This window comes from Somniosus microcephalus, chromosome 9, assembly GCF_052327205.1.
Source record: "Somniosus microcephalus isolate GS21.2 chromosome 9, FLI_Smic_1.0, whole genome shotgun sequence".
Taxonomy (NCBI): Eukaryota; Metazoa; Chordata; class Chondrichthyes; order Squaliformes; family Somniosidae; genus Somniosus; species Somniosus microcephalus.
The window spans coordinates 217,900,795-217,926,771 of NC_140995.1; the positions used below are offsets into that span (position 1 = coordinate 217,900,795).

The following is a 25,977-nucleotide window of genomic DNA, read 5'->3' on the forward strand; positions in this document are numbered from 1 at the left end:
CACGATGGGCCAAATGGCCTCCTTCTGAGCTGTATCATTCTATGATTCTAAATGAAAAATTAGGAAGTTAGGAATAAGAGAGGAATTTAAGTAAAATGTTGCCACCTAAAGACTAATGGAGCTGTTTTTATAAATGACCAGATTAGACCAGTGGACAGTTTAAGTGGGTTCATGAAATCACTACAGAAGTTTCTGGGGTGGTTTGAAGGGTGTGCTGTAAAGGGTATGTGGGCTTCATCTAGCAAAAAAGAACAGGCGTGTGGGCTTCTTCTACTGTTAAAAATATTCCTCTCTGTAGCGCCTAGGGAACGAAGATTCCCAAGTGCTGCTGAGCGGATAAGGTGGCAGAGACTCTTACATTAGGTCTTCACCTCAATTATGCTGCTGTGGGATTTTAGGGGATTTCCTTAAATGAGTGGCATAGGTGCTGGCCTACACTAGGTCCAGGCCAAGAATTGGTACGTTAATGAAGCAAGAAGGGGCAAACCTTGAAGTTTGACCGATGGGTGCTTCATGTCCTCCTGGAAGCTGGAGCTGAATCTTACATCGGGGCCATTTTAGGGATGGGCAATAAATGCTGGCCTTGCCAGTGACACTCGCATCCCGTGACTGAATATTAAAAAAACCTCCTCTCAGATCGTGTGGTGGGGGTGGGGGGAGATGGGGAGAGGGATGAAGAGGGGGGTGGAAGGGTCTGAGGGGGCCCAGCAGCAAGGCGAAGGGCCTCCCAAAGGTAAGCTTTCTTTTATCTTTTCAGGGAGCCAGAGGATCCTCGGGTGTTGAGGCCATCTGACTGCTGTTGGAGAACAGCAGCAGTGAGACACCGAGGATGGTGGCCAAGGCCGCAGCTCAGGCTTCTCAGGCCTACAGCTGTGCCCCTTGATCCCAACTCTGATACGCAGCACTAGGGAGTTGGCCTGCGCTGGCGGGCAGGGGGAAGAGAGGGCCAGTCCGACTGTGCCCACCAAATTCAGGGGCACGGCAGGTCGGACGGGCAGCACGCACCTCTGATGCGCTGCACCTGTCCTGCGCCAAGGTGGTGGCTGAGGAATATCCAAGCGCCATGTTGCACCCTCCTACGGGCATCAATCTATCATGCTGTGAATGTAGAACTTCAATCAGCGGCAAAAGGAAGAACAAGGATCAATGGCATACCACAGCTCTTGGCAAGACCCCCAACCAAACAGCAGGTTTTGAGGGTGAGTAGAAAGATGCCAATCGGTTAAAACCACAAAGTGGCAGCAGCCACAACATGGAAAGTAAATGCACTTGTTACCCTTACCTCGCTGTGAAGAATATCCAGCACTTCCTGTAGGTTGTTTGTAAAGTTATCTGGAGAATATCTGTTCTGCAGATTATAAAAGAATGGATAATTATTACTTAAGAATAAGAAGTTATATTGCACTTTATTATGCTGAAACATCTCATAGTCCATCACAGCACAATTACTTTAAAATTTACTGACGGTTGTTAAGAAGGCAAGCACCATTCTGCTCACATCAAGACCCCACAGGTTTTCTCACTGCAGAGATCTAACACAAGTCCAATCTAATCAGAGAAAAAGACTGGCTGTATTTAAAGTACCTACTGGCCTAGCTTTTCTGACTTACAGCAATAGTAGCCCATTCATTTTAATGGCTTAACATCGGTGTTACGATTGGGAAAACCTTGGGGAATATGTATATCAGCACTGCCTAGTGGATAAATTGACCGTGGCTTGGAGAATCGGTGCTAGAGCCCTGTCTCTGGCTTGTCTACTACCGAGTGGAGGGGAGGCGGGAGAAATTCAATTCACGGCCTCCGTTCTGTGCCTGAAAAATGAAAAATGGACAGCCAGGAGTCGAAAATTACAGGGGGGGGAGGTGCGGGGGCGGGGGTGCAGCAGCTCAGCTACCCCCTCCACACCCCCCACCCAACCAGGACCTACCTGCGGTCCGGCTCGGTGTTAGAGAAGGTCAGAACTCATCAGTCCCCGACCAGTGAGCTGCATCGTGACGCCTGTTTAACACTCGCAGCTCACCGCTTCCATTCAAAAGAGGCCCGATGCCGAATTTGGCTCGGGTCTCAGGCCAGCACGGACCAGCGGCGGAGCAGTCACTCCGTTTTGAGTGCAAGTGGGATTTCTCCTCCCCCACCCCGGAGTGCAGCCTTGCTGAATTTGCCTGTTATCTTCAGTGAGAATCTGATTTTTGGTTTCACATTGAGAAAATTAGAGTGTTTGTTAAACGTCACAAGACTGAGTTGTGAGGAATGACTGGAAAGCACGCTGCTGCTCAGCCTTGAAAAGAGACAACTCAGTGGTGACCCTGTAGACGGTAAATGGTATGGATAAGGTGAATCCAGAGCAGTGCTTCAATAAAGTGTTGGGTAAGCGTATTAAGGGATGTAGAATCAAGATGGGTAAATGGAGTTGAGGTGCAAATCTGCCATGATCTAATTGAATGGCAGAATAGGCCCAAGGGGCTGAATGGCCTGCTCCCGTTCCTATGTTCTTCCTATGTTCCAAACCATGTCAATGGAACAAAATGGCACAGATTCAAGGCAAATTAAGAACTGATCACAAAGAGTGACCAGCGTATGGAATGCCCTTCTAGAACTCTAGAATCATTTAACCAGTAGAAAGATGCTGTGATGGAGGAGAACCGTAGCTTCTTCCTGGATCTGTTGGCTAGGGTGAACCCAGTGGTCTTCCTCATCCAGAACGATCTTGTGATTTATCTTGTGAATCAGAAGGTCCATTCGTAGGCATGAATTTCCCCAGACACTAGCAAGCATGCATGCACTTCCACCAACGTCCCGTGAAGATGGGACACGGACAGTACCATTTAGTGTTGTGGTTGACTGTAAAACGGTAGAGATAGTCAACTACATTTTACCAATGCACGCTCCTGGCACTTTCCACCAGGATGTCTAGAACAGACCCTTTCATATAATACACGTTTACCATTCCAAACGCATTGCTCTTCATCTTCCAGATGAGAGAGTTAACCCGAGGCCACATCTACCTGTACAGTTGACCTGATCAGCACTGACTTATCTTTTTGTAGGGGACTACTTTTTAATAACATAATAGGCTTGCTTGCAAAGTTGAAGCCCATGGAATAAGAGGGACAGTGGCAGCATGGATACGAAACTGGCTAAGTGACAGGAAACAGAGAGTAGTGGTGAACGGTTGTTTTTCAGACTGGAGGCAGGTGTACAGCGGTGTTCCCCAGGGGTCAGTAATAGGACCACTGCTTTTCTTGATATATATTAATGATTTGGACTTGAGTGTACAGGGCACAATTTCAAAAGTTGCAGATGACACAAAACTTGGAAGTATAGTGAACAGCGAGGAGGATAGTGATAGACTTCAAGAAGACATAAACAGGCTGTTGAAATGGGCGGACATGTGGCAGATGAAATTTAACGCAGAAAAGTGCGAAGTGATACATTTTGGTAGGAAGAATGAGGAGAGGCAATATAAACTAAAGGGTACAATTCTAAAGGGGTGAATGAACAGAAAGACCTGGGGGTATATGTGCACAAATCGTTGAAGGTGGCAGGGCAGATTGAGAAAGCGGTTAAAAAAGCATATGGGATCCTGGGCTTCATAAATAGAGGCATAGAGTGAAAAAAACAAGGAAGTTATGATGAACCTTTATAAAACATTGGTTCGGCCTGTGTCCAATTTAGGAAGGATGTGAAGGCCTTAGAGAGGGTGCAGAAAAGATTTACAAGAATGGTTCAAACTGGGGTTGTTCTCCTCAGAGCAGAGAAGGTTGAGAGGAGATTTGATAGAGGTGTTCAAAATCATGAGGGGTCTGGACAGAGTAGATAGAAACTGTTCCCATTGGTGGAAGGGTCGAGAACCAGAGGACAAAGATATAAAGTGATTGGCAAAAGAACCAAAGGCGACATGAGGAAAAACTTTTTTCGCAGCGAGTGGTTATGATCTGGAATGCACTGCCTGAGAGGGTGGCGGAGGCAGATTCAATCATGGCTTTCAAAAGGGAATTGGATAAGTACCTGAATGAAAAAAAATTGCAGGGCTACGGGGAAAGGGTAGGGACAGTGGGACTAGCTGAAGTGCTCTTGCAGAGAGCCGGCACGGGCTCAACGGGCTGAATGGCCTCCTTCTGTACTGTAACCATTCTATGATTCTATAATTCTAAGAAGATCAGGAAGTTCTCCTGGTGTCCTGGCCAACATTCAACCGTCAACCAACATCACCAAGAACAAGTTAACTGGCCATTCCTCTCATTGCTGTTTGTGGGAGCTTGCTGTGCATAAATCGGCTACTGCATTTACTTACATGACAGTGACTACACTGTGTAGCAATATGGTGCATCCTGAGGATGTGAAACATGCAATATAAATGCAATTCTTTCTTTCCTACATTTATCCACATTAAAATCCATCCACCGTATCTCAGCCCATCTATATCGTGGATGCAAATCTCTCTGAAGATTGTTTATCCTGTGGAGCTGTTTCCCAGCATGAGTTGCCATGGGGCTAGGGGAGGGGAGAGCAGAGCGAAAAGTGAAAGAAAAAACACTGTTCAGTGGAGCTAAGTGAGGAAACATAGTGCTACAGTACTACACTCTAGTGAAGGTTCAACATCAGCCTGTATCAATATCACTTACAGGATCCTTGCAAAAGCTACAGAGATCATTCCCTCCGATAAACAAGGTGATCATCTTCCAATCTTCTTGAAAATTGATTCTCTGTTGAAACACAGTCACACAGTCATTAGCAATCCACTGCCAACCCTCCGTGGGCTGGTGCCCCACTGTCCATCCCACTGTCCGTGTGACCATCTGTGCACCTCACAGGCTGTGTCTCCCACTGGTCACTTGCCCATCACCATGCTGATCTCTCCACCGCTCGTTCAATCCTCTGCCTGGCTTTCTACTCCAGTGCTCATTTCTCCTATGGTCTGTTTCTTGATCCCATTATCCACTAGGGTTGCCAATCCTCCAGGATTATCCTGGAGTCTCCAGGAATTAAAGATTATTCTTCTGGACACCACTGCAAGCCACCCAGGAGAAAAATAATAGGGTCTTAAAAAAAAGTGTCTTTTTTTTCCATTTTCTTTGAACATATGCATTAGTTATAAAACACTGTAGCCGGCGTATAAAGGTATTCATCCATTCGGATAATTAAGACCCTGTTTGCTTTCCAAATGGCGTGGGAAAGCCGTGCGCTGCAAGGATGTAAGTGTCGGGCATCCAATGGCGGGAGCGAGGGAGTGGGGCAGTTGGAGACAGGAGGTCATGTGATGAAACCTCCAGGGGTACGTCCAACCAGAGTTGGCAACCGTATTACCCAGTGGACCATGTCTATACTGCTCTTTATTTTGCAGTTTGGTTGCTGCATCCAATTGTCCATCCCTATCTTCACATCTTTGCCGCTCTGCAGAGCTTGTCCACTGATTGCTGGTCAATCCTGATTTCAGCCTATCCACCCAATAGCCTGTATATCTCCACAGCCAGTTCTCCCACCCCTCTTGTGTCTTTCCTTTCCTTTGTCTACCTGTCTAATTTAGTTATTATATGGAAATATAACAGAGGATCCTAACTCTGGATATTATTTGCCTGGATGAGTGCAGCTCCAACAACACTCAAGAAGCTCGACACCATCCAGGACAAAGCAGCCCGCTTGATTGGCACCCCATTCACCACCTTAAATATTCACTCCCTCCACCACTGGCGTACCGTGGCTGCAGTGTGTACCATCTACAAGATGCACTGCAGCAACTCGCCAAGGCTTCTTCGGCAGCACCTCCCAAACTCACGACCTCTGCCACCTAGAAGGACAAGGGCAGCAGGCACATGGGAACACCACCACCTGCAAGTTCCCTTCCACGTCACACACCATCCTGACTTGGAAATATATCGCCGTTCCTTCATCGTCGCTGGGTCAAAATCCTGGAACTCCCTCCCTAACAGCTCTGTGGGAGTACTTTCACCACACGGACTGCAGCGGTTCAAGAAGGTGGCTCACCACCACCTTCTCAAGGGCAATTAGGGATGGGCAATAAATGCTGGCCCTGCCAGCGATGTCCACATCCCATGAACGCATAAAAAAAATATAGACTCTGAACAGTTCTATATTTGTCTTGTATACATGTTTATATAACTCTGTGTGTGTGTATGTATGTTGTAATTTCAATCAAATAAATTACGAGGAGTTATGCCATTTATTTTTCTTTTACTTTCTTTTCTGTGCTGATCAAGGTGAAAGATGCTGGGGAACGGAACTCTTTCCACTCAAGATTCTCAGCAGTAGCATCGAACACTCTGAGGGACTTTTCAATATGGGCCTTTGCTACCTGTTTTTAAGGAAGACTAAAAGAATGGACTTGAAACCCTGGATACAGACATTTCTTGATGTTAAGCAAGACTAAGAAAGGTCTATAGAACAGGAACTGGCAGGGCGACGCTCGCCCGGGTACCGTGAGAAGGATAATGGAATGGACTCGGTAAAAGAGCACGATGGATGGACGGCAAATAGAGGATAACTCATGTGTAGTCAATCGCAATCGAGATGAAATTACAGGCGGGCTGGTTTGGGGAGCGATAGCCTGCTGGAGGACCGGATCATTCGTATTTTTTTCATTTATTCGCTTATGGGATCTGGGCGTCGCTGGCAAGGCCAGCATTTATTGCCCATCCCTAGTTGCCCTCGAGAAGGTGGTGGTGAGCTGCCTTTTTGAACCGCTGCAGTCCATGTGGTGAAGGTACTCCCACAGTGCTGTTAGGGAGGGAGTTCCAGGATTTTGACCCAGCGATGATGAAGGATCGGCGATATACTTCTAAGTCAGGATGGTGTGTGGAGGGGAACTTGGAGGTGGTGGTGTTCCCATGCGCCTGCTGCCCTTGTCCTTCTAGGTGGAAGAGGTCGCGGGTTTGGGAGGTGCTGCCGAAGAAGCCTTGGCGAGTTGCTGCAGTGCAACTTGTAGATAGTACACACTGCAGCCACGGAAGTGGTGGAGGGAGTGAATGTTTAAGGTGGTGGATGGGGTGCCAATCAAGCAGGCTGCTTTGTCCTGGAACACCAATGGAGCATTGAGAAAATTGAGCATGGTTGTAAAGTTGAAACCCTCCGACTCCCAGGCCAAGTATCGCAGAGTTGAGAGGCAGAGCAAAGCTTCCTCCACTCTCTGTGTCTCAGCCCCAACCTGAGAAGACCGTTTCCCACATCAATCGTCCTATGGTCTCTCAGAGAGACTGCCAACTCGGTGCCAGGCATGAGGCAGCTTTGTGTAAACCTAAAGCCACGAGATTTTTGTTAATAACGTCAGAGATTTACCGAATCATTTTTCAGCAACTCCACCAGTTTTCTGACTTGGATCATCAACTCCCTGTGAAATGTTGGAGAACAAAGGAAGATATAGTCAGCAAGCTCCATCCTAAACAGGGTTTGTTCAACTGGTTGAGATTTAATATTGTAGAACTGATTCATTTAATTGTTTTTCTTAATGGATTTTTTTCTCTTGTTTCATTTTTTCTCCTGGCACAGAACACAAGCATCGTTCTTGTAAATATAATTTATGTCACCAGTGACAGCCAATTCTCCCCAGAATTATGACAACCCCATCATTCATCTTACATTTGGTTGTCCTATTGAGGGAGCGCCTGAGTTCACTGTCACCAGTGGGGTATGCCCGTGAATACTGGCAAGCTGGCATCACAATGTTATCATAAGAACTGGAGTTTGGAATGAGTGGGAGGCATTTCACCCACTAAGCCCATTCCCTCCACAGACCATGGGCAATTTTCCCTGTCGTGTACTCTCCCTCAGCCATCCAATCGTCTGACGGTGACAACCAACCACTAGTAAAACTCAAGAAGATAAAGGACTGTGGAACCTCTCCACAACTCTCAGATTAATCATGTAGCACACATAAACTATTCAACTCCACAATGTAAGGATGGAGTGGATATAATAACACAGGTATGGCAAGTCCAGACACCCAAACCCAAGTATGACAAGACCAGACACCCATGTAATAACCCAGGTATGACAAGTCCAGACACCCATGTAATAACCCAGGTATGAAAAGACCAGACACCCATGTACTAACCCAGGTATGACAAAACCAGACACCCATGTAATAACCCAGGTATGGCAAGTCCAGACACCCAAACCCAGGTATGACAAGTCCAGACACCCATGTAATAACCCAGGTATGAAAAGAACAGACACCCATGTAATAACCCAGGTATGACAAGTCCAGACACCCAAAACCAAGCATGACAAGACCAGACACCCATGTAATAACCCAGGTATGACAAGTCCAGACACCCATGTAATAACCCAGGTATGAAAAGAACAGACACCCATGTAATAATCCAGGCATGACAAGACCAGATACCTATGTAATAACACAGGTATGAAAAGAACAGACACCCATGTAATAACCCAGGTATAAAAAGAACAGACACCCATGTAATAACCCAGGTATGACAAGACCAGATACCCATGTAATAACACAGGTATGAAAAGAATAGACACCCATGTAATAACCCAGGTATGACAAGTCCAGACACCCATGTACCCATGGATTGGAGGGTAGCTAATGTTACCCCACTATTCAAAAAAGGTGGTAGAGAAAAAGCAGGGAATTATAGGCCGGTAAGCCTGACATCGGTAGTGGGGAAAATGCTAGAGTCTATTATAAAAGATGTAATAACAGAGCACTTGGAAAGCAGTGACAGGATCGGACAAAGTCAACATGGATTTACAAAAGGTAAATCATGCTTGACTAATCTACTGGAATTTTTTGAGGATGTAACTGGTAAAATAGATAAGGGAGAACCAGTGGATGTTGTGTATTTGGACTTTCAGGAGGCTTTCGATAAGGTCCCACATAAGAGATTAGCGTGCAAAATTAAGGCACATGGGATTGGGGGCAAGGTATTGACTTGGATAGAGAACTGGTTGGCGGACAGAAAGCAAAGAGTTGGAATAAACGGGTCGTTTTCCGAGTGGCAGGCAGTGACTAGTGGGGTACCGCAAGGATCGGTCCTAGGATCCCAGCTGTTCACAATATATATTAATGATCTGGACGAGGGAATTGGATGTAATATCTCCAAATTTGCAGACGACACAAAGCTGGGTGGGAGGGTAAGCTGTGAAGAGGATGTCGTGAAACTCCAGTACGATTTGGACAGGTTGGGTGATTGGGCAGAAACATGGCAAATGCACTATAATGTGGATAAATGTGAGGTTATCCACTTTGGTGGCAAAAACAGGAAGGCAGATTATTATTTGAATGGCAATAGATTGAGAGAAGGGGAAGTGCAAAGAGACCTGGGTGTTCTTGTGCACCAGTCGCTGAAGGTAAGCATGCAGGTGCAGCAGGCGGTTAAGAAGGTAAATGGTATGTTGGCCTTCGTAGCAAGAGGGTTCGAGTACAGGAACAAGGATGTCTTGCTACAGTTGTACAGGGCCTTGGTGAGACCGCACCTTGAGTATTGTGTGCAGTTTTGGTCACCTTACCTGAGGAAGGACGTTCTTGCCATGGAGGGAGTGCAGCGAAGATTCACCAGGCTGATACCTGGGATGGCAGGAATGATGTATGAGGAGAGATTGTGTCGATTGGGCTTATACTCACTGGAGTTTAGAAGATTGAGAGGGGATCTCATCGAAACCTATAAAATTCTGGCAGGTCTGGACAGACTAGATGCAGGAAGGATGTTTCTGATGGCCGGGGAGTCCAGAACCAGGGGTCATAGTCTAAGGATAAGGGGTAAGCCATTTAGGACTGAAATGAGGAGGAATTTCTTCACCCAGAGAGTGGTGAACCTGTGGAATTCTCTGCCACAGAGGGCAGTGGAGGCCAGTTCATTAAATATATTCAAGAAAGAGTTGGATATATTTCTTGAGGCTAAAGGGATCAAGGGATATGGGGAGAAGGCAGGGACAGGGTACTGAAATTGGATGATCAGCCATGATCTCATTGAATGGCGGAGCAGGCTCGAAGGGCTGAATGGCCTACTCCTGCTCCTATCTTCTATGAATCTATGAATCTATGTAATAACCCAGGTATGAAAAGAACAGACACCCATGTAATAACCCAGGTATGAAAAGAACAGACACCCATGTAATAACCCAGGTATGACAAGTCCAGACACCCATGTAATAACCCAGGTATGACAAGTCCAGACACCCATGTAATAACCCAGGTATGAAAAGAACAGACACCCATGTAATAACCCAGGTATGAAAAGAACAGACACCCATGTAATAACCCAGGTATGACAAGACCAGACACCCATGTAATAACCCAGAGAAATTAGACATACGCAACTTCAGCTCCTCCAACAGCCTGATTCAAGAAAGACTGGGGAGTGTCTTGGCGACCAATACCAGTGGAATATCCAACCAACGAAGGGTTAAACTCACGGAGGATATCTGGAAAGAAAATAAGGCATAACATCCAAGTGTTATGGAACTATAAATACATACTAGAGGTTAACAATATACATTCCCTGATATCACCATCTGATAGAGACATAAACAGGAGACCGTGTGTTGGAGATTCTAGTGCGGAATTATAAATGGATCAGGGAAGCAGTTAGCGTAGTTTCATCTATGGATACCTGTTAAGCCCCGATAGGAGCATCACACCAATTTTCTTACTGATCTCAGAATGTGGGTGACGGTGGCAAGGCCGCATTTATTGCCCTTCCCCTGTCAACCTGAGAAGGTGTTGCTGGGCTTTTTCATTGAACCGCTGCAAGACCGTATGCTGATGGTTCTCCTCCAATAGTGTTGGGTTTGGAATTCCAGGAGATTGACTCACCGATGATGAAGGGACGGCGATTTATGTCAGAGTCCGGATTGTTGTGCGACTTGGATACTGCTGCTCTTGTCGTTTTTGGTGGCCAAGATCGCAGGGGAGGGAGGTGCTGTCAAAGTAACCTCCTTGGTGAGTTACTGCAATGCAGCCTGTAAACTGTGGATGCTGCAGTCACATTACGCTTGTGATAAAGTGCGTGGATATGGAGTCTAGTTTCAGGGACACCAAACAAATTCACTGCTCTGCCCTGGATGGTGTCGAGTGTCTTCAGCGCAGGAACTTCCTGCCCCAGGCCAGTTGCAGGGCCTGTGTGCACTCCAGGCACAAGCCTGTCCCCCAAGTCTTGCAGCTTTATAAAAACTGGGCAGGAAGCAACAGCGCAGATGCAGGCCTCAGAGCCTGTGGTTGAACGACTGGCTGCCGACAGCCGGACCTTGTAGTGGCTGCTGGAGAGCAAGTCATCAGGAGGAAATGAAAAAAAAGTATTGACTTGTCTTCTCCACTTTCAGCCTTGCGCCCAGGACTTGCATAGACCCCTCCAGTCGGTGGGGCTCCCAGGGCAGGGCCTTGTGCCAGGTATCTTCGGGAGACTTTAGCTGGGGCTGCCAATGGTCCCAGGCATCAAGAGCGAGGCAGAAGGCTTGGAACAGGCCCTTCCAGCTCATTATAATGGGAACATTGGACCCACGCCTATTATAGAAGGGGGGGGTGGTGGGGGGGAAGGAACATTGTGCGAGGGAGGGGGCGATCCCCGGGATGCCAGTCTAGCTTCTGAAATACTAATGGTTTAAGTGGCGTGTATTATGGTAGTACAGGAAACTCTTTTTTATCCGGCACCGACGGGACCAGCATGGTGCCGGTTTATCAAAAAGTCCGGATTACAGAGAGTTATAGTTAAAAGGTACGAGAGCTCCGTACACAGCAACAAATCCAGGCTTCCCTGTTGTTTAGCAACAGCTGCAGGAACCCCGGCCACAGACCAAGTGTCCCTGTTGCTTAGCAACAAGTGCAGAAACCCCCAATTACACAGCCACAGATCCAGGAACGGCCACTAATATGAAGAAAAACTTAACTGAACCTACTCCTGAATTTTGCCGGTTAACCGAGATTTCCGGTTGTTTGGGTGCCGGTAAATTGAGAGTTTCCTGTAACTGTAATTATAACAATCCTGAAGAGTGATAGCTAAAGAAAATGATGTGAATCAACAATATTGGTAGAATATGCGTCACTTACTTGTCAATGTTGTGACAGTTGTTATATTCTCATCTCCCCCGATGCTGTGTAACATAAAAGATAGATGTTCATTTCTCTTTGCTTCCAGTCACACACCGATTATGAAATGGAAGTAAAATACTTGCAACGTCCTGAGACATTGGGGTAGAAATTGGTACACCTTGTGCCTGTTTATCGGGCATAAAACGGTTGCAAGGCCTACCAATTTAGCAATGGGACGTCCTCATTGTTCAAATCCCTTCATGGCCTCGCGCCTCCCTATCACTGTGACCTCCTCCAGCTCTACAACCCGCCGAGATCTCTGCGCTCCTCCAATCCTGGCCTCTTGCGCATCGCCGACTTCCATCGCCATTGGCACCATTGACGACTGTGCCTTGAGTCATCTAGGCCCTAAGCTCTGGAATTCCCTCCCTACATTTCTCTGCCACTCTACCTCTCTCTCCTCCTTTAGGATGTTGATTGTATCAGTCATGGCTCAGTTGGTAACACTCTCGCCTCTGACTCAGAAGGTTGTGGGTTCAAGTTTCATTCCAGAGACCTGAGTCCAAAACCCAGCGTGGCACTCCAGTGCAGTACTGTGGGAGTGCTGCACTGTCTGAGGTGCCATCTTTCAGATGAGACGTTAAACTGAGGTCCCGGCTGCTCTCTCAGGTGGACGGAAAAGATCCCATGGCACTATTTTGAAGAAGAGCAGGGGAGTTATCCCAGGTGTCCTGGCCAATATTGATCCCCCAATAAACATCACTAAAAACAGATTATCTGGTCATTATCACATTGCTGTTTGTGGGAGCTTGCTGTGTGGAAATTGGCTGCCCCATTTCCTACATGACAACAGTGATTACACTTCAAAAAGTACTTTGCTGGCTGTAAAGGGCTCGGGATGTCTTGAGGTTGTGAAAGGCGATATATAAATGTAAATGTTTCTTTTATTACAACCTATCTTTTTGCCCAAGCTTCTGGTCTCCTGCCCTAATGTCTCCTTATGTGGCTTGGTGTCAGCTTTTGTCTGACTACGCTTCTCTGAAGCACCTTGGGATGTTTTTGCTATGTTAAAGGCCCTATATAAATGCAAGTTGTTGTTGATGGTGTCGAGACAACAACACCTGAAGCTCTATAAAAACAGAACTTCCCGTTCCGAGAAATGAATCCTAATTTGAGATTCAGAGATCTGGTAGATAGAGCTTCAGATCCGAAAATCAGGATTGGGGTTCGCCAGGAATTCCCAGGTTTAGAAGTGAGTATTCACCGTTACTATACAGCCCCATTCTGGAAATCCCATTTAAAGATTAGCAATAGACACACAAGAAGCCGAGAACAAAATGGTGAAGCTTTACTTATGTCACTAAACTGAAAGGGGGAGCAACAGTTACTAACCTCCAGGAAAGTCCTCTGTACTGAGTGAGAATGTCAACAAGATCATTGGGCTTCGATCCCGCTCCATTACCTGCCTACAGCATGGATGGAAAACATGATTTAATGTACTATTTTCAAAGCTGACGCCGAATTGGACTGTATTGTGCAATTCACAATGTTGGTTTGTTTGGTTGAGTGCCACACTGGCTTTTGCGCATATCTAGCGAGACATTGGGAGAGTCCTGTGGTCATTTTTTTCAGATGTTATACTCCCAACAAAGGCACAAAACCCTCTTTTTATCCCCCCTCAGCTTTTCTTCACCTGCTGCTCCCTGGGAGACCAAGGAACAGGGGCAAGGGGGCCTCCTACTAACCATCACCCAATACCACACTCAGCTGACTGCCAGAAAGCTCATGAGGGAAGATCACTAGAGACTCTCCTTCCAATTATCTCACTGCCTTGGGAATAGGACACCTGGCCTCACCTTGGTATCTCATTGAAACATATAAAATTCTTAGAGGGCTTGACAGGGTAGATGCTAAGAGGCTATTTCCTCTGGCTGGAGGGTCTAGAACTAGGGGTCACAGTCTCAGGATAAAGGGTTGGCCATTTAGGACTGAGATGAGGAGAAATTACCTCACTCAGAGTGTTGTGAATCTTTGGAATTCTCTACCCCAGAGGGCTGTGGATGCTCAGTCATTGAGTATATTCAAGACTGAGATCGATAGATTTGTGGGCACTAAGGGAACCAAGGGATATGGGGATCGGGCAGGAAAGTGGAGTTGATGTAGAAGATCAGCCATGATCTTATTGAATGGCGGAGCAGGCTTGAGGGGCCGTATGGCCTACTCCCGCTCCTATTTTATTAAAAAAAGAGGGTTGATATCGAGAACTTGGAATAGCCACGGCTTGATTTGTATTGGACATTTTTTTAAATCATCAACTTTGAATTAAGACTGTAATCTCCTCACAAGTACCAGTACCATCTTTTATGCAGGCACCTTCATCCCTACTCATTCACCACTTCAGGACAGCACGGTGGCATAGTGGTTAGCACTGTTGCCTCACAGCGCCAGGGACCCGGGTTCGAATCCGGCCTCGGGTGGAGTTTGCACATTCTCCCCGTGTTTGTGTGGGTTTCCTCCGGGTGCTCCGGTTTCCTCCCACAGTCCAAAGATGTGCGGGTTAGGTTGATTGGCTATGATAAATTGACCCTTAGTGTTAGGGGGGATTAAATACGTGGGGATAGGGTGGGATATGTGTTGGTGTAGGGGTTATGGGGATCGGGTGGGACATGTGTCGGTGCAGGCTCGATGGGCTGAAATGGCCTCTATCTGCACTGTGAGGATTCTGTGATTCATGGAGTGCTTGAGGCGAATAGTATAGTTGCATAAAGGGAAGCTAGATAAGTACATGAGGGAGAAAGGATTGGAAGGATATGTCAATAGGGTGAGATAGAGTGGGAGTGTGGAACATAAACACCGGCTGAATGGCCTGTTTCTGTGCTGTAAATTCTATGTAATTCACTTTAGCTGAAAGGGAATTCTGCACAGCGCAACAGGCCTTAAAGACAAACTTCCCCATGTTGGAAGCTAAATTAGCTTAAATTTAAAGTTTAATATTTATATTCTTCTTATCAATTATGACCCTATCCACCGCCTCTCCTCTTGTTCAAGTAGATGGCAGAGGCAGGGAATGGAAATTAGGACGGACCTTGGTCCATTAAAGTTCGCTGGCTCCGCCATCCAATTGAACAAGTACCAGTCTGCTTGCCAGGCTAAGTACCCCCAAAGTATCTGAAGGATAGCTGGTAGTTTCACGCAGCAGCTGGCAGGTTTGAGGGATGGCGCAGTGCCCCTGTAGCTGCAAATAGTATGTTCCATAAAGCAAGCGTGGTAAATCTCAACAATACCAGCACAGCCCCGAAAAGGGATTTTGTTTTATCTCCTGTGGATGAAGAAATGAAATACACTGCAACATTGTCCACACTCACCGTGATGGAGTCTCCCAGGGCAGCGATCACCCTTATGTCGGCCGGCCTGAGCTCATGGACTGGTGGAGGAAGAAAAGCACTAGACATGAGCGACATTTAAACAGCGGTACTTGGAGCAAAAAAAAAGACAGTGTGGCGGAGGCCACAAAGGGACAATAACACAATGTGTACCCAATGCTGTTATATATACCTAACACAATTCACTTTGTATAGCAATGCTGTGGTATGTACATGCTGGGTTGGGTTATTGGTGCAGGGCCCCTTTAAGAATGTCGGGCCCTTTAAGAGTGTCGGGTTACGTGATGACTCATCAGCCCCTGCTTGTAACCCTGCATGGGGCTGAGGTTTTTCAGTCCATGTGGAGATGTGATAAAAGCAGGACACGTTTTGTCCTTTACCAAAAGAAAGTCTCAGCCTGTTGATTTCTGTCGATCCCAACATTGGTGACCCCGCTGCTCCTTTGGACGATTCCAAAGGCCTCTTCTGAAATGGCGACGAACGCCGTTTCCATCAAACTACCCGAGTTTTGGGAACAACAGGCTACCGCTTGGTTCGCCCAGGCCGAAGCTCAATTTGCAATCCAGAACATCACCGCGGACGACACGAGGTACTACTATGTCGTCTCTGCTCTCAGCAGCTCCACCGCGGCCAGAGTCGTGAACCTGCTCGAAAACCTCTTGGAGCACAGCAAATACGACACGCTTAAGGCGCACCTTCTACGGACTTTCGGCCTCACCAAAGCTGAACGCGCTCGCCGGCTCCTCTCCCTGCCCGGGCTTGGCGACTCCAAGCCCTCGGAGCTGATGGACCACATGCTGGCCCTCCTGGGCACACACACGCCGTGTTTCCTCTTCAAGGAACTGTTCCTCCAGCAGCTACCAGGTCAGGTACGGTCAGCGCTAGCCAACTCTTCTATTACCGATTTCCGCGACCTGGCCAAGGAGGCCGACCAATTTTTTTCCGCCGGGCAACAGTACTGCGCGGCCACGCGGAGCCCTACCCTCACTGATACAGCCCAACGGCGGCAACCCTCAGGCCTCTGCTTCTAACATGCACAGTTCGGCCCCAATGCCCGGAGGTGCCGGCCCCCATGCAGTTTTCCCACGTCGCAGCAAACTAAAGACCACTCGTCGGTTGCTATGGCTGTCGGCCGTTCAGGCAGCTTGTTGTTTGTTACTGACTCCGACTCCGGGCGCCGTTTCCTTTGCGACACGGGCGCCCAGGTGAGCATCCTGCCCGCGTCATCCATAGACATCCAAGGGGGGAACCACAGCCCCGTCCTCGAAGCCGCCAACGGCAGTTCCATCCGCACCTTCGGGACACGGAACGTGGCGCTTTGTTTGGGCGGGCAACGGTTCACCTGGGACTTTGTCACAGCAAAAGTGTCCACCCCCCTCCTCGGCGCTGACTTCCTCTGCGCCAATGGCCTTTTGGTGGACGTCAAGAACCGACATCTCATCAACGCTGAAACCTTCAGCTCGCTCCCGTGTTCCCTCAGTAGGTCCAGCACGATGCTGTTGTCCAGCGCACTCGTGGCCTCCGACGAGTTTTCCCGTCTCCTCACCCAGTTCCCGGACCTTACGAGACCCACGTTCTCGTCCGCCGCCACCAAACACGGGGTAGAACACCACATTTCAACCACCGGTCCACCCGTCTACGCCTGCGCTCGGCGTGTCGACCCGGGGAAGCTCGCCATCGCCAAAGCCGAGTTCGACACCATGGAGCGCCACAGCATCATCCGCCGGTCGAACAGTCCATGGGCTTCGCCCCTCCACATCGCCCCAAAACCAGGCGGTGGGTGGCACCCGTGTGGAGACTACCGGCGTCTCAACGACGCGACGACCCCCGACCGCTATCCTATCCCACACATCCAGGATTTCTCCGCCCGCCTGGCCGGGAAAGTGGTATTCTCGAAAGTGGACCTCGTCCGAGGTTATCACCAGGTCCCCATCCGGCCGCAGGACGTTCCGAAAACCGCGGTGATCACCCCATTCGGGCTATTCGAATTTCTCCGCATGCCATTTGGCCTCAAAAACGCCGCACAGGCTTTTCAACGCCTCATGGACATCGTGTTACGGGACCTGACTTTCCTGTTCGTATACCTGGATGACATCCTCATCACCAGCGCCTCCAGGACGGAACATGTGTCCCACCTCCGGACTCTTTTCGAACGACTCAGCCAACACGGCCTAATCGTCAACCCGGCCAAGCGCCAGTTCGAGCTGTCCTCGATCGACTTTCTCGGGCACCGCATCACGAAGGATGGGGCGGTGCCACTCCCATCGAAAGTGGAGGCCGTGATGGACTTCCCGCGACCCCTCACCATTAAGGCCCTACAGGAGTTTTTGGGCATGGTGAACTTTTACCATCGTTTCGTCCTCCGAGCAGCCCAGCTTATGTGGCCCCCCTTTTACGAGGCCCTCAAAGGCAAGCCCGACAAACTCACCATCAACTGGTCTGATGAGATGGCCGCTGCTTTCACAGACAAGAGGGCCCTGGCCAACACGACCATGCTGGCGCACCCGATGCCCGATGCACCGATCACTCTCACCACCGACGCCTCGGATTACACGGTCGGCGCCGTCCAAGAACAGTGGGTCAATGGCGCCTGGCAGCCACTCGCCTTCTTCAGCCGGCAGCTCCACCCCAACGAGCGGAAGTACAGCACATTTGATCGCGAGCTCCTCGGCCTCTACCTCGCTGTCCGACACTGCCGTTTCCTGTTGGAGGCCCGCCCATTCACGGCGTTCGTGGACCACAAACCGTTGACGTTTGCCATGGCCAAAGTCTCCGAGCCGTGGTCAGCCCGTCAGCAACGCCACTTGGCCTTCATTTCGGAATTTACGACGGACATCCAGCATGTGGCTGGGAAAGACAACCCCGTCGCCGACTGCCTCTCCCGAGCCGTCGCCAGTGCCGTACACCCCGGAGTCGACTACACCCGCATGGCGACCGACCAGGCCTCCGACCCGGATGTCCAGGCCTACAGAACGGCGGTCACGGGCCTTCAACTTGCAGACATCACGTTCGACGCTTCCGGCACCACACTCCTGTGCGACGTCTCCATTGGGCAGCCACGTCCCGTCGTGCCCGAAGGGTGGAGATGGCAAGTATTCGACGCCATCCATAATCTTTCCCACCCAGGCAGGAAGCCGTCGCAGAAACTGGTGGTGGCCAAGTTCGTCTGGCACGGGCTCAGGAAAGACGTGCGCGACTGGGCCAGCACCTGCGTGGTATGCCAATGCTCCAAGGTACAGCGCCTTTCGCAGTACCCGAGAGGTGGTTCGACCACGTTAACGTGGACTTGGTAGGGCCCCTGCCGCCCTCCCGCAGGTTCACCCACCTCCTCACAATGGTCGACAGAGCCACCCGATGACCGGAAGCCGTCCCGCTGTCTTCGACGACGGCCGCCGATGTAGCTCGGGCGTTCATCAGCACTTGGATCGCCCGATTCGGCGCCCCATCTGACATTTCCTCCGACCGGGGGCCCCAGTTCACGTCAGAGCTCTGGAACGCCGTCGCCCAAGGCCTCGGGTGGAAACTCCACCGCACCACAGCTTACCACCCTCAGGCCAACGGGTTGTGCGAACGGTTCCATTGCTCCATGAAGGCCACGCTCCGCGCCAGCCTCCGAGACGACGGCTGGATCGACAGACTCCCGTGGGTCATGCTGGGACTCAGGACCACTCCCAAGGAGGACCTCCAAACCTCGTCCACCGAGCTCGTCTACGGACAGCCGCTGCGGGTTCCCGGGGTTTCGTCCCCAACGCAACGGAGCCTTGGTCCGCAGCCCATCAGCGGTCCGACCTTCTAGACAACGCCAAGGTTTTCGCTCCGGTGCCCACGTCGCAGCACGGCCTCCCGCAGTCCCACATTCCACTCGACCTTCGTGCGGCGGAGTACGTTTTTGTCCGCCACGACGCCCACCGGGGACCTCTGCAGCCACCCTACGATGGGCCATTCCACGTCTTGGAAACCGGGGACAAGACCTTCGTCGTAGATGTCGGCGGCAAGCCAGACTGCATTTCCGTCGACCGCCTCAAGCCGGCCCACCTGGATCTGGACCGACCCGTTGAGTTGGCACAGCCCCCGAGACGGGGCCGACCTCCGCTTTCCACGCCCTCCGTTCACCACCGAGCGCCCGAGGTCCCCCCGACGAACCCCCGGGTCTCCAACCCGGAATCGAGGAGCCGTTCCAACCGATTGATCCGGCCCCCCCGACGACTGACATTGCCAGTACTTGTGAATTCTGGGGGGACGTATGTGGCGGAGGCCACAAAGGGACAATAACACAATGTGTACCCAATGCTGTTATATGTACCTAACACAATTCACTTTGTATAGCAATGCTGTGGTATGTACATGCTGGGTTGGGTTATTGGTGCAGGGCCCCTTTAAGAGTGTCGGGCCTTTTAAGAGTGTCGGGTTACGTGATGACTCATCAGCCCCTGCTTGTAACCCTGCACGGGGCTGAGGTTTTTCAGTCCATGTGGAGATGTGATAAAAGCAGGACACGTTTTGTCCTTTACCAAAAGAAAGTCTCAGCCTGTTGATTTCTGTCGATCCCAACAGGATAATTACGCACAGAAAGCCAATTGGATTCATCCAATGTTGCAACATATTAATGCTTTCTGTCTTAGATTTTCCTGGAGATGATAATGCTAGTAATAGTTTAGAAGCAGCAGTGCTACTACAGTGGAAATTAGGTCAGATATGTGGCCACTGTGGGCACTTAGGGTGAGGACAGCGGGTATTGACCCATAGTCTAGCACTGCATGGGATCCAACACACTCTGCTTTTGTCCTGGCCTGTATCTGTTTTTTTTATTCACTTATGGGACCTGGGCATCGCTGGCAAGGCCAGCATTTATTGCCCATCCCTAATTGCCCTTGAGAAGGTGGTGGTGAGCAGCCTTCTTGAACCGCTGCAGTCCGTGTGGTGAAGGTACTCCCACAGTGCTGTTAGGTAGGGAGTTCCAGGATTTTGACCCAGCGGTGATGAAGGAACGGCGATATACTTCCAAGTCAGGATGGTGTGTGACTTGGAGGAGAACTTGGAGGTGGTGGTGTTCCCATGCGCCTGCTGCCCTTGTCCTTCTAGGGGGAAGAGGTCGCGGGTTTGGGAGGTGCTGCCAAAGAAGACTTGGCGAGTTGCTGCAGTTCATCTTGTAGATGGTACACACTGCAGCCACAGTACGCCGGTGGTGGAGGGAGTGAATGTTTAGGGTGGTGGATGGGGTGCCAATCAAGCAGGCTGCTTTGTCCTGGATGGTGTCGAGCTTCTTGAGTGTTGTTGGAGCTGCACTAATTCAGGCAAGTGGAGAGTATTCCATCACACTCCTGACTTGTGCCTTGTAGATAGTGGAAAGGCTTTGGGGAGTCAGGAGGTGAGACACTCGCCACAGAATACCTAGCCTCTGACCTGCTCTTGTTGCCACAGTATTTATGTGGCTGGTCCAGTTAAGTTTCTGGTCAATGGTGACCTCCCAGCATGTTGATGGTGGGGGATTCGGCGATGGTAATGCCATTGAATGTCAAGGGGAGGTGGTTAGACTCTCGCTTGTTGGAGATAGTCATTGCCTGGCACTTCTGTGGTGAAAATGTTACCTGGCACTTATCAGCCCAAGCCTGAACGTCGTCCAGGTCTTGTTGCATGTGAGCATGGACTGCTTCATTATTTGTGGAGTTGTGAATGGCGCTGAACACTGTGCAGTCATCAGTGAACATCCCCATTTCTGACCTTATGTTGGAGGGAAAGTCATTGATGAAGCAGCTGAAGATGGTTGGGCCTAGGACACTGCCCTGAGGAACTCCTGCCGCGATGTCCTGGGGCTGTGATGATTTGTATCTGGGTGGTAGGTGCCATTAAAAATACATTTACAATTAGTCTAGTGCACCCCAAAACCAGCTCGACCCAGGCCGGCTAAAACGATAACACCCGAGAACTCACACACAGGATTTTCTGGGTGCTATCACTGCTGACAGCCTTTGAGGGATTATCCTTGATTAACTATTGACTGAGGAAGCTTATACTACAGTGGAAGGCTGGCCAATAGGGAATGGTCAAAATGACTTTACTCTTTTGATGAAAGAAGGGTTAATTACACTTATTGTAGAAACCTGACAAATCAAAATTATGAGGGTGGAGTGAATGATTTTTGCTTTTGAAGGTTTTGGGGGCCTGGAAATCTGCAGGAAACAGGTCGGCCCTTACACTGGTATTGCTCCTGATGGGAATCTCTGCCGCTGATCCCGGAAGGCTTGTCAGGATCAGGTTCCTTCATTAGCCTTCCAATGGCAGGTGCCCATGCCACTAGGGGTGCATCTTGCGTGCCCGCCATATTGGAAAGGCTGACAAGTCCGCTGAAGACTCTGAAGGTCAGAGCTGCCCCCACAGCCCTCTTTGTAAGGGGGCCATCTAAAAATTGCTGTGCCAAAATATGGCCTCTACCTCTTTGAGGGTTCAGGTCATGTCCACTGGCAGAGTTTATGATCAACTTTATGAAGGAGCATCTTGTGGAAAACAAGGGGGTAAAGTGGGGGAAGCATGGTAGGCCCACATCTCTTTCACTCTTGAAATAAAGCTACGCCCCCTCCTGCAACAATGGCCTTGTTTGGGGTGAACAAAGCCCCTGCCTTTCCCCCCACCCCAAACAAAGCGGATCGAAACTCTGAGCCATAGCGAGGTTTGCTACCCTTCCATTGCACACCCGCTGGAGATTGGCGGGAGTATGCCAGAGAGGCCATGGGTATTTGGCCTCTTTCTACTATCCTAATCTGTCCATGTTAATGAACGCACATCACCTCATCGCTGCTTCTAGGCTTCTCAAACACTTGAATTTCTACTTTGCTGAGAAAATTGACAAAACTGTCTTTAGCTCAGTTGTAGAATGAATCAGACTTGGTCAAACTGGCCCAATGAAGTTTTTGTGAATCTTTGATTGGGCCTGATTCCCACTACAATCCCTGACCCTACCTGATTCCCACTTCCAGTCCCGCCCTGAGCTAACTCCTACATAGGATTATATAGGATTACATAGGATTACATAGGATATACATAGATACATAGAAGATAGGAGCAGGAGTAGGCCATTCGGCCCTTCGTGCCTGCTCCGCCATTCGATGAGATCATGGCTGATCCTTTAATTCAGTATCCCGTCCCCGCCTTCTCTCCGTAACCCTTAACCCCTTTTGCCCGTAGAAATATATCTAATTCCCTCTTAAATATATTTAATGAGCTGGCGTACACTGCCCTCTGTGGCAATGAGTTCCACAGGTTCACCACTCTCTGAGTGAAGAAATTCCCCCTCATCTCTGTCCTAAATGGTTTAGCCCTTATCCTTAAATTATGTCCTCTAGTTCTGTTCTCACCCGCCAAGGGAAACATTCCTTCTGCATCCAGTCTGTCTAGACCTGTCAGAATTTTATACACTTCTATGAGGTCCCCTCTCAATCTTCTAAACTCCAGTGTGTACATCCCTAAACTACATAGTCTCTCCTCATAGGTCATTCCCGCCATTCCTGGTATCAGCCTGGTGAATCGCCGCTGCACCCCCTCCATGGCAAGAACATCCTTCCTCAGATGAGGCGACCAAAACTGTACACAGTACTCGAGGTGTGGTCTCACCAGTGCCCTGTACAGCTGCAGCAAGGTATCCCTGTTCCTGTATTCTAACCCTTTTGCTATGAAGGCCAGCATACCATTTGCCTTCTTGACCGCCTGTTGCACCTGCATGCTCGCCTTCAGTGACTGGTGTACAAGAACACCCAGGTCTCTCTGTACTTCCCCCTCTCCCAATCTATTGCCATTTAAATAATAATTTGCCCTCCCGTTCCTGCACCCAAGGTGGATAACTTCGCACTTGTCCACATTATAGTGCATCTGCCATTTATCCGCCCAATCGCCCAGTCTGTCCAAATCGCTCTGGAGCTTCCTGGTCTCTTCCTCTGAGCCCACCCCCCCTCCTAGTTTAGTGTCGTCTGCAAATTTGGAAATGCTGCATCCGACTCCCTGATCCAGGTCATTAATGTAAATTGTGAACAGCTGGGGGCCCAGGACAGATCCCTGTGGTACCCCACTTGTTACTGCCTGCCATTCAGAAAATGAGCCGTTTATTCCAACTCTCTGTTTTCTATCTGACAGCCAGTTCCCTATCCACGCCAAAACTTTCCCCTTTATCCCATGAGCCTCAATTTTCCATGCTAATCTTTTATGTGGGACCTTATCGAAGGCCTTTTGGAAGTCCAGGTACACCACATCTACTGGCTCTCCCCCATCTATTCTACCAGTTACTCCCTCAAAAAATTCCAATAGATTAGTCAAGCACGATTTACCCTTTGTAAATCCATGTTGACTCTGTCCTATCCTGTCCCCATTTGCTAAGTGCTCCGCTATTTCATCCTTAATGATGGACTCCAGCATTTTGCCCACAACTGATGTAAGGCTTACAGGTCTGTAATTACCTGCTTTTTCCCTACCCCCCTTTTTGAATAGTGGGGTAACGTTAGCTACCCTCCAATCCATCGGTACTGTTCCCGAGTCTAATGAATTCTGAAAAATCATCCTTAGTGCATCCGCTATCTCTAGGGCCACCTCCTTCAGTACCCTAGGATGCATGTTATCAGGCCCTGGGGATTTGTCCACCTTCAATCCCTTTAGCTTCCTTAACACCATATCCTTAGAGATATTGATTTGCGTCAGTTCCTCCTTTGCCAATGTCCCTATTTTTCCCGATATCCCAGGGAGGTTTTTTGTGTCTTCCTTCGTAAAGACTGACCCAAAGTATGCATTTAGTTGATCTGCCATTTCCTTATTTCCCATTATATATTCCCCCGTATCTGACTGCAATGGACCAACTTTGGTTTTCACCAGTCTTTTCCTTTTGATATACTTATAAAAGCTTTTGGAGTTAGTTTTTATATTTTCCGCCAGCTTGTTTTCGTAAGCTATTTTGCCCCTCTTGATTATGCCCTTTGCCCTCCTTTGCTCTATCTTAAACTGTTCCCAATCTTCCGCTCTGGCGCTTTTTTTGGCTATTTTATACGCCCTATCTTTGGATTTTATGCTGTCTCTAATTTCCCCTGTTATCCACGGTTGAGTCACCTTTTTAGATTTCCTTTTATGCCAGATTGGTATAAACAATTTTTGCAATTTTGTCATTCTATCTTTAAATGTTTGCCATTGTTTATCTACCTCCAGTCCTCCCAGGAACGTTGTCCAATCAGACCTACTCAGTTCCCGTCTCATGGCATCATAATTCCCCTTGTTTAAATTCAGGACCTTAGTCTCTGAGTCAATTTCTTCGCTCTCCATTTCGAGTGAGAAATCGATCATGTTATGATCGCTCTGACCCAAGGGTCCCCGTACAACAAGATTACTGATTAGTCCCTTCTCATTGCACAGTACCCAGTCCAATATAGCCTGTTCCCGAGTTGGTTCCTCGACATATTGATCCAGATAACCATCCCTCAAACACTCAAGGAATTCCTCCTCCTCATTATTTTTACTGATTAGGCTAGTCCAATCTATATGTAAGTTAAAGTCACCTATGATGACAGCTGTGCTCTTATTGCACGCTTCTCTAATTTCCCTCGTGATGCCCTCCCTAACCTCTATTTTACTATTTGGAGGCCTATATACCACTCCTATTAATGTTTTTCGCCCCTCGCTATTTCTTAGCTCCACCCATATAGATTCTGTATTAACTGAGTTAATATCCTTCCTTTCAATTGCATTTATCCCCTCTTTTACTAGCAATGCTACCCCTCCTCCCTTTCTTTTTTGTCGATCCTTCCTAAATACTGAATACCCCTGTATGTTAAGCTCCCAGCCCTGCTATATGATATATGGTACAGAAACAGGCCATTCGGCCCAACCAGTCCTTTATGCTCCACTCAAGCCTCCTCCCATCTTTCCTCATCTAACTCTATCAGCGTATTCTATTCCCTTCTCCCTCATATGCTTATATAGTTTCCCCTTAAATGCATAGATACTATTCACCTCAACCACTCCCTGTGGTAGCGAGTCCCACATTCTCAGCACTCTCTGGGTAAAGGAGTTTCTTCTGAATTCCCTATTGGATTTCTCGGTGACTATCTTATATTGATGGCCTCTAGTTATGCTTTTTCCCACAAGTGAAAACACTCTCTCTGTATCCACTCTATCAAAACCTTTCATAATTTTAAAGATCTCTATTAGGTCACCCCTCAGCCTTCTCTTTTCAAGAGAAAAGAGACCCAGCCTTTCCTATAACCTCGCAGTTTTGGTATCTTTTTTACACCCTCTCCATCCTCTATATCCTTTTTATAATAAGGTGACCAGAATTCTACACTGTACTCCAAGTGTGGTCTAACCAAGGTTTGATCCAAGTTTAGCATAGCTTCTCTACGTTTCAATTCTCCCCTCTAAAAATAAACACTAGTGCTTGGGTTGCTTTTGGTAGATGGAGAGGAACTATTGCCTCTGGTGAGGGAGTCCAGAACAAGGGGATGTAACCTTAAACTTAGAGCTAGGCTGTTCAGGGGTGATGTCAAGAAGCACTTCTTCATATAAAGAGTAGTAGAAATGTTTAACTCTCTTCCCTAAAAAGCTGTTGAGGCTAGGCCAATT

General features: G+C 48.7%; 1 protein-coding gene across 1 annotated transcript in view; it reads right to left on the reverse strand.

The window, feature by feature from the left end:
- The window catches only part of plb1 (phospholipase B1), a 207,006-nt gene that overhangs the window by 142,538 nt on the left and 38,491 nt on the right, over positions 1-25,977 (reverse strand). Inside the window, exons 16-22 of the mRNA XM_085997907.1 lie at positions 15,370-15,428; positions 13,397-13,470; positions 12,023-12,066; positions 10,293-10,401; positions 7,294-7,345; positions 4,626-4,706; positions 1,283-1,348 (exon numbers count right to left, since the gene is read on the reverse strand). Coding sequence (XP_085854033.1) covers positions 1,283-1,348; positions 4,626-4,706; positions 7,294-7,345; positions 10,293-10,401; positions 12,023-12,066; positions 13,397-13,470; positions 15,370-15,428 — 485 coding nt within the window. The remainder of the gene's footprint in view (positions 1-1,282; positions 1,349-4,625; positions 4,707-7,293; positions 7,346-10,292; positions 10,402-12,022; positions 12,067-13,396; positions 13,471-15,369; positions 15,429-25,977) is intronic.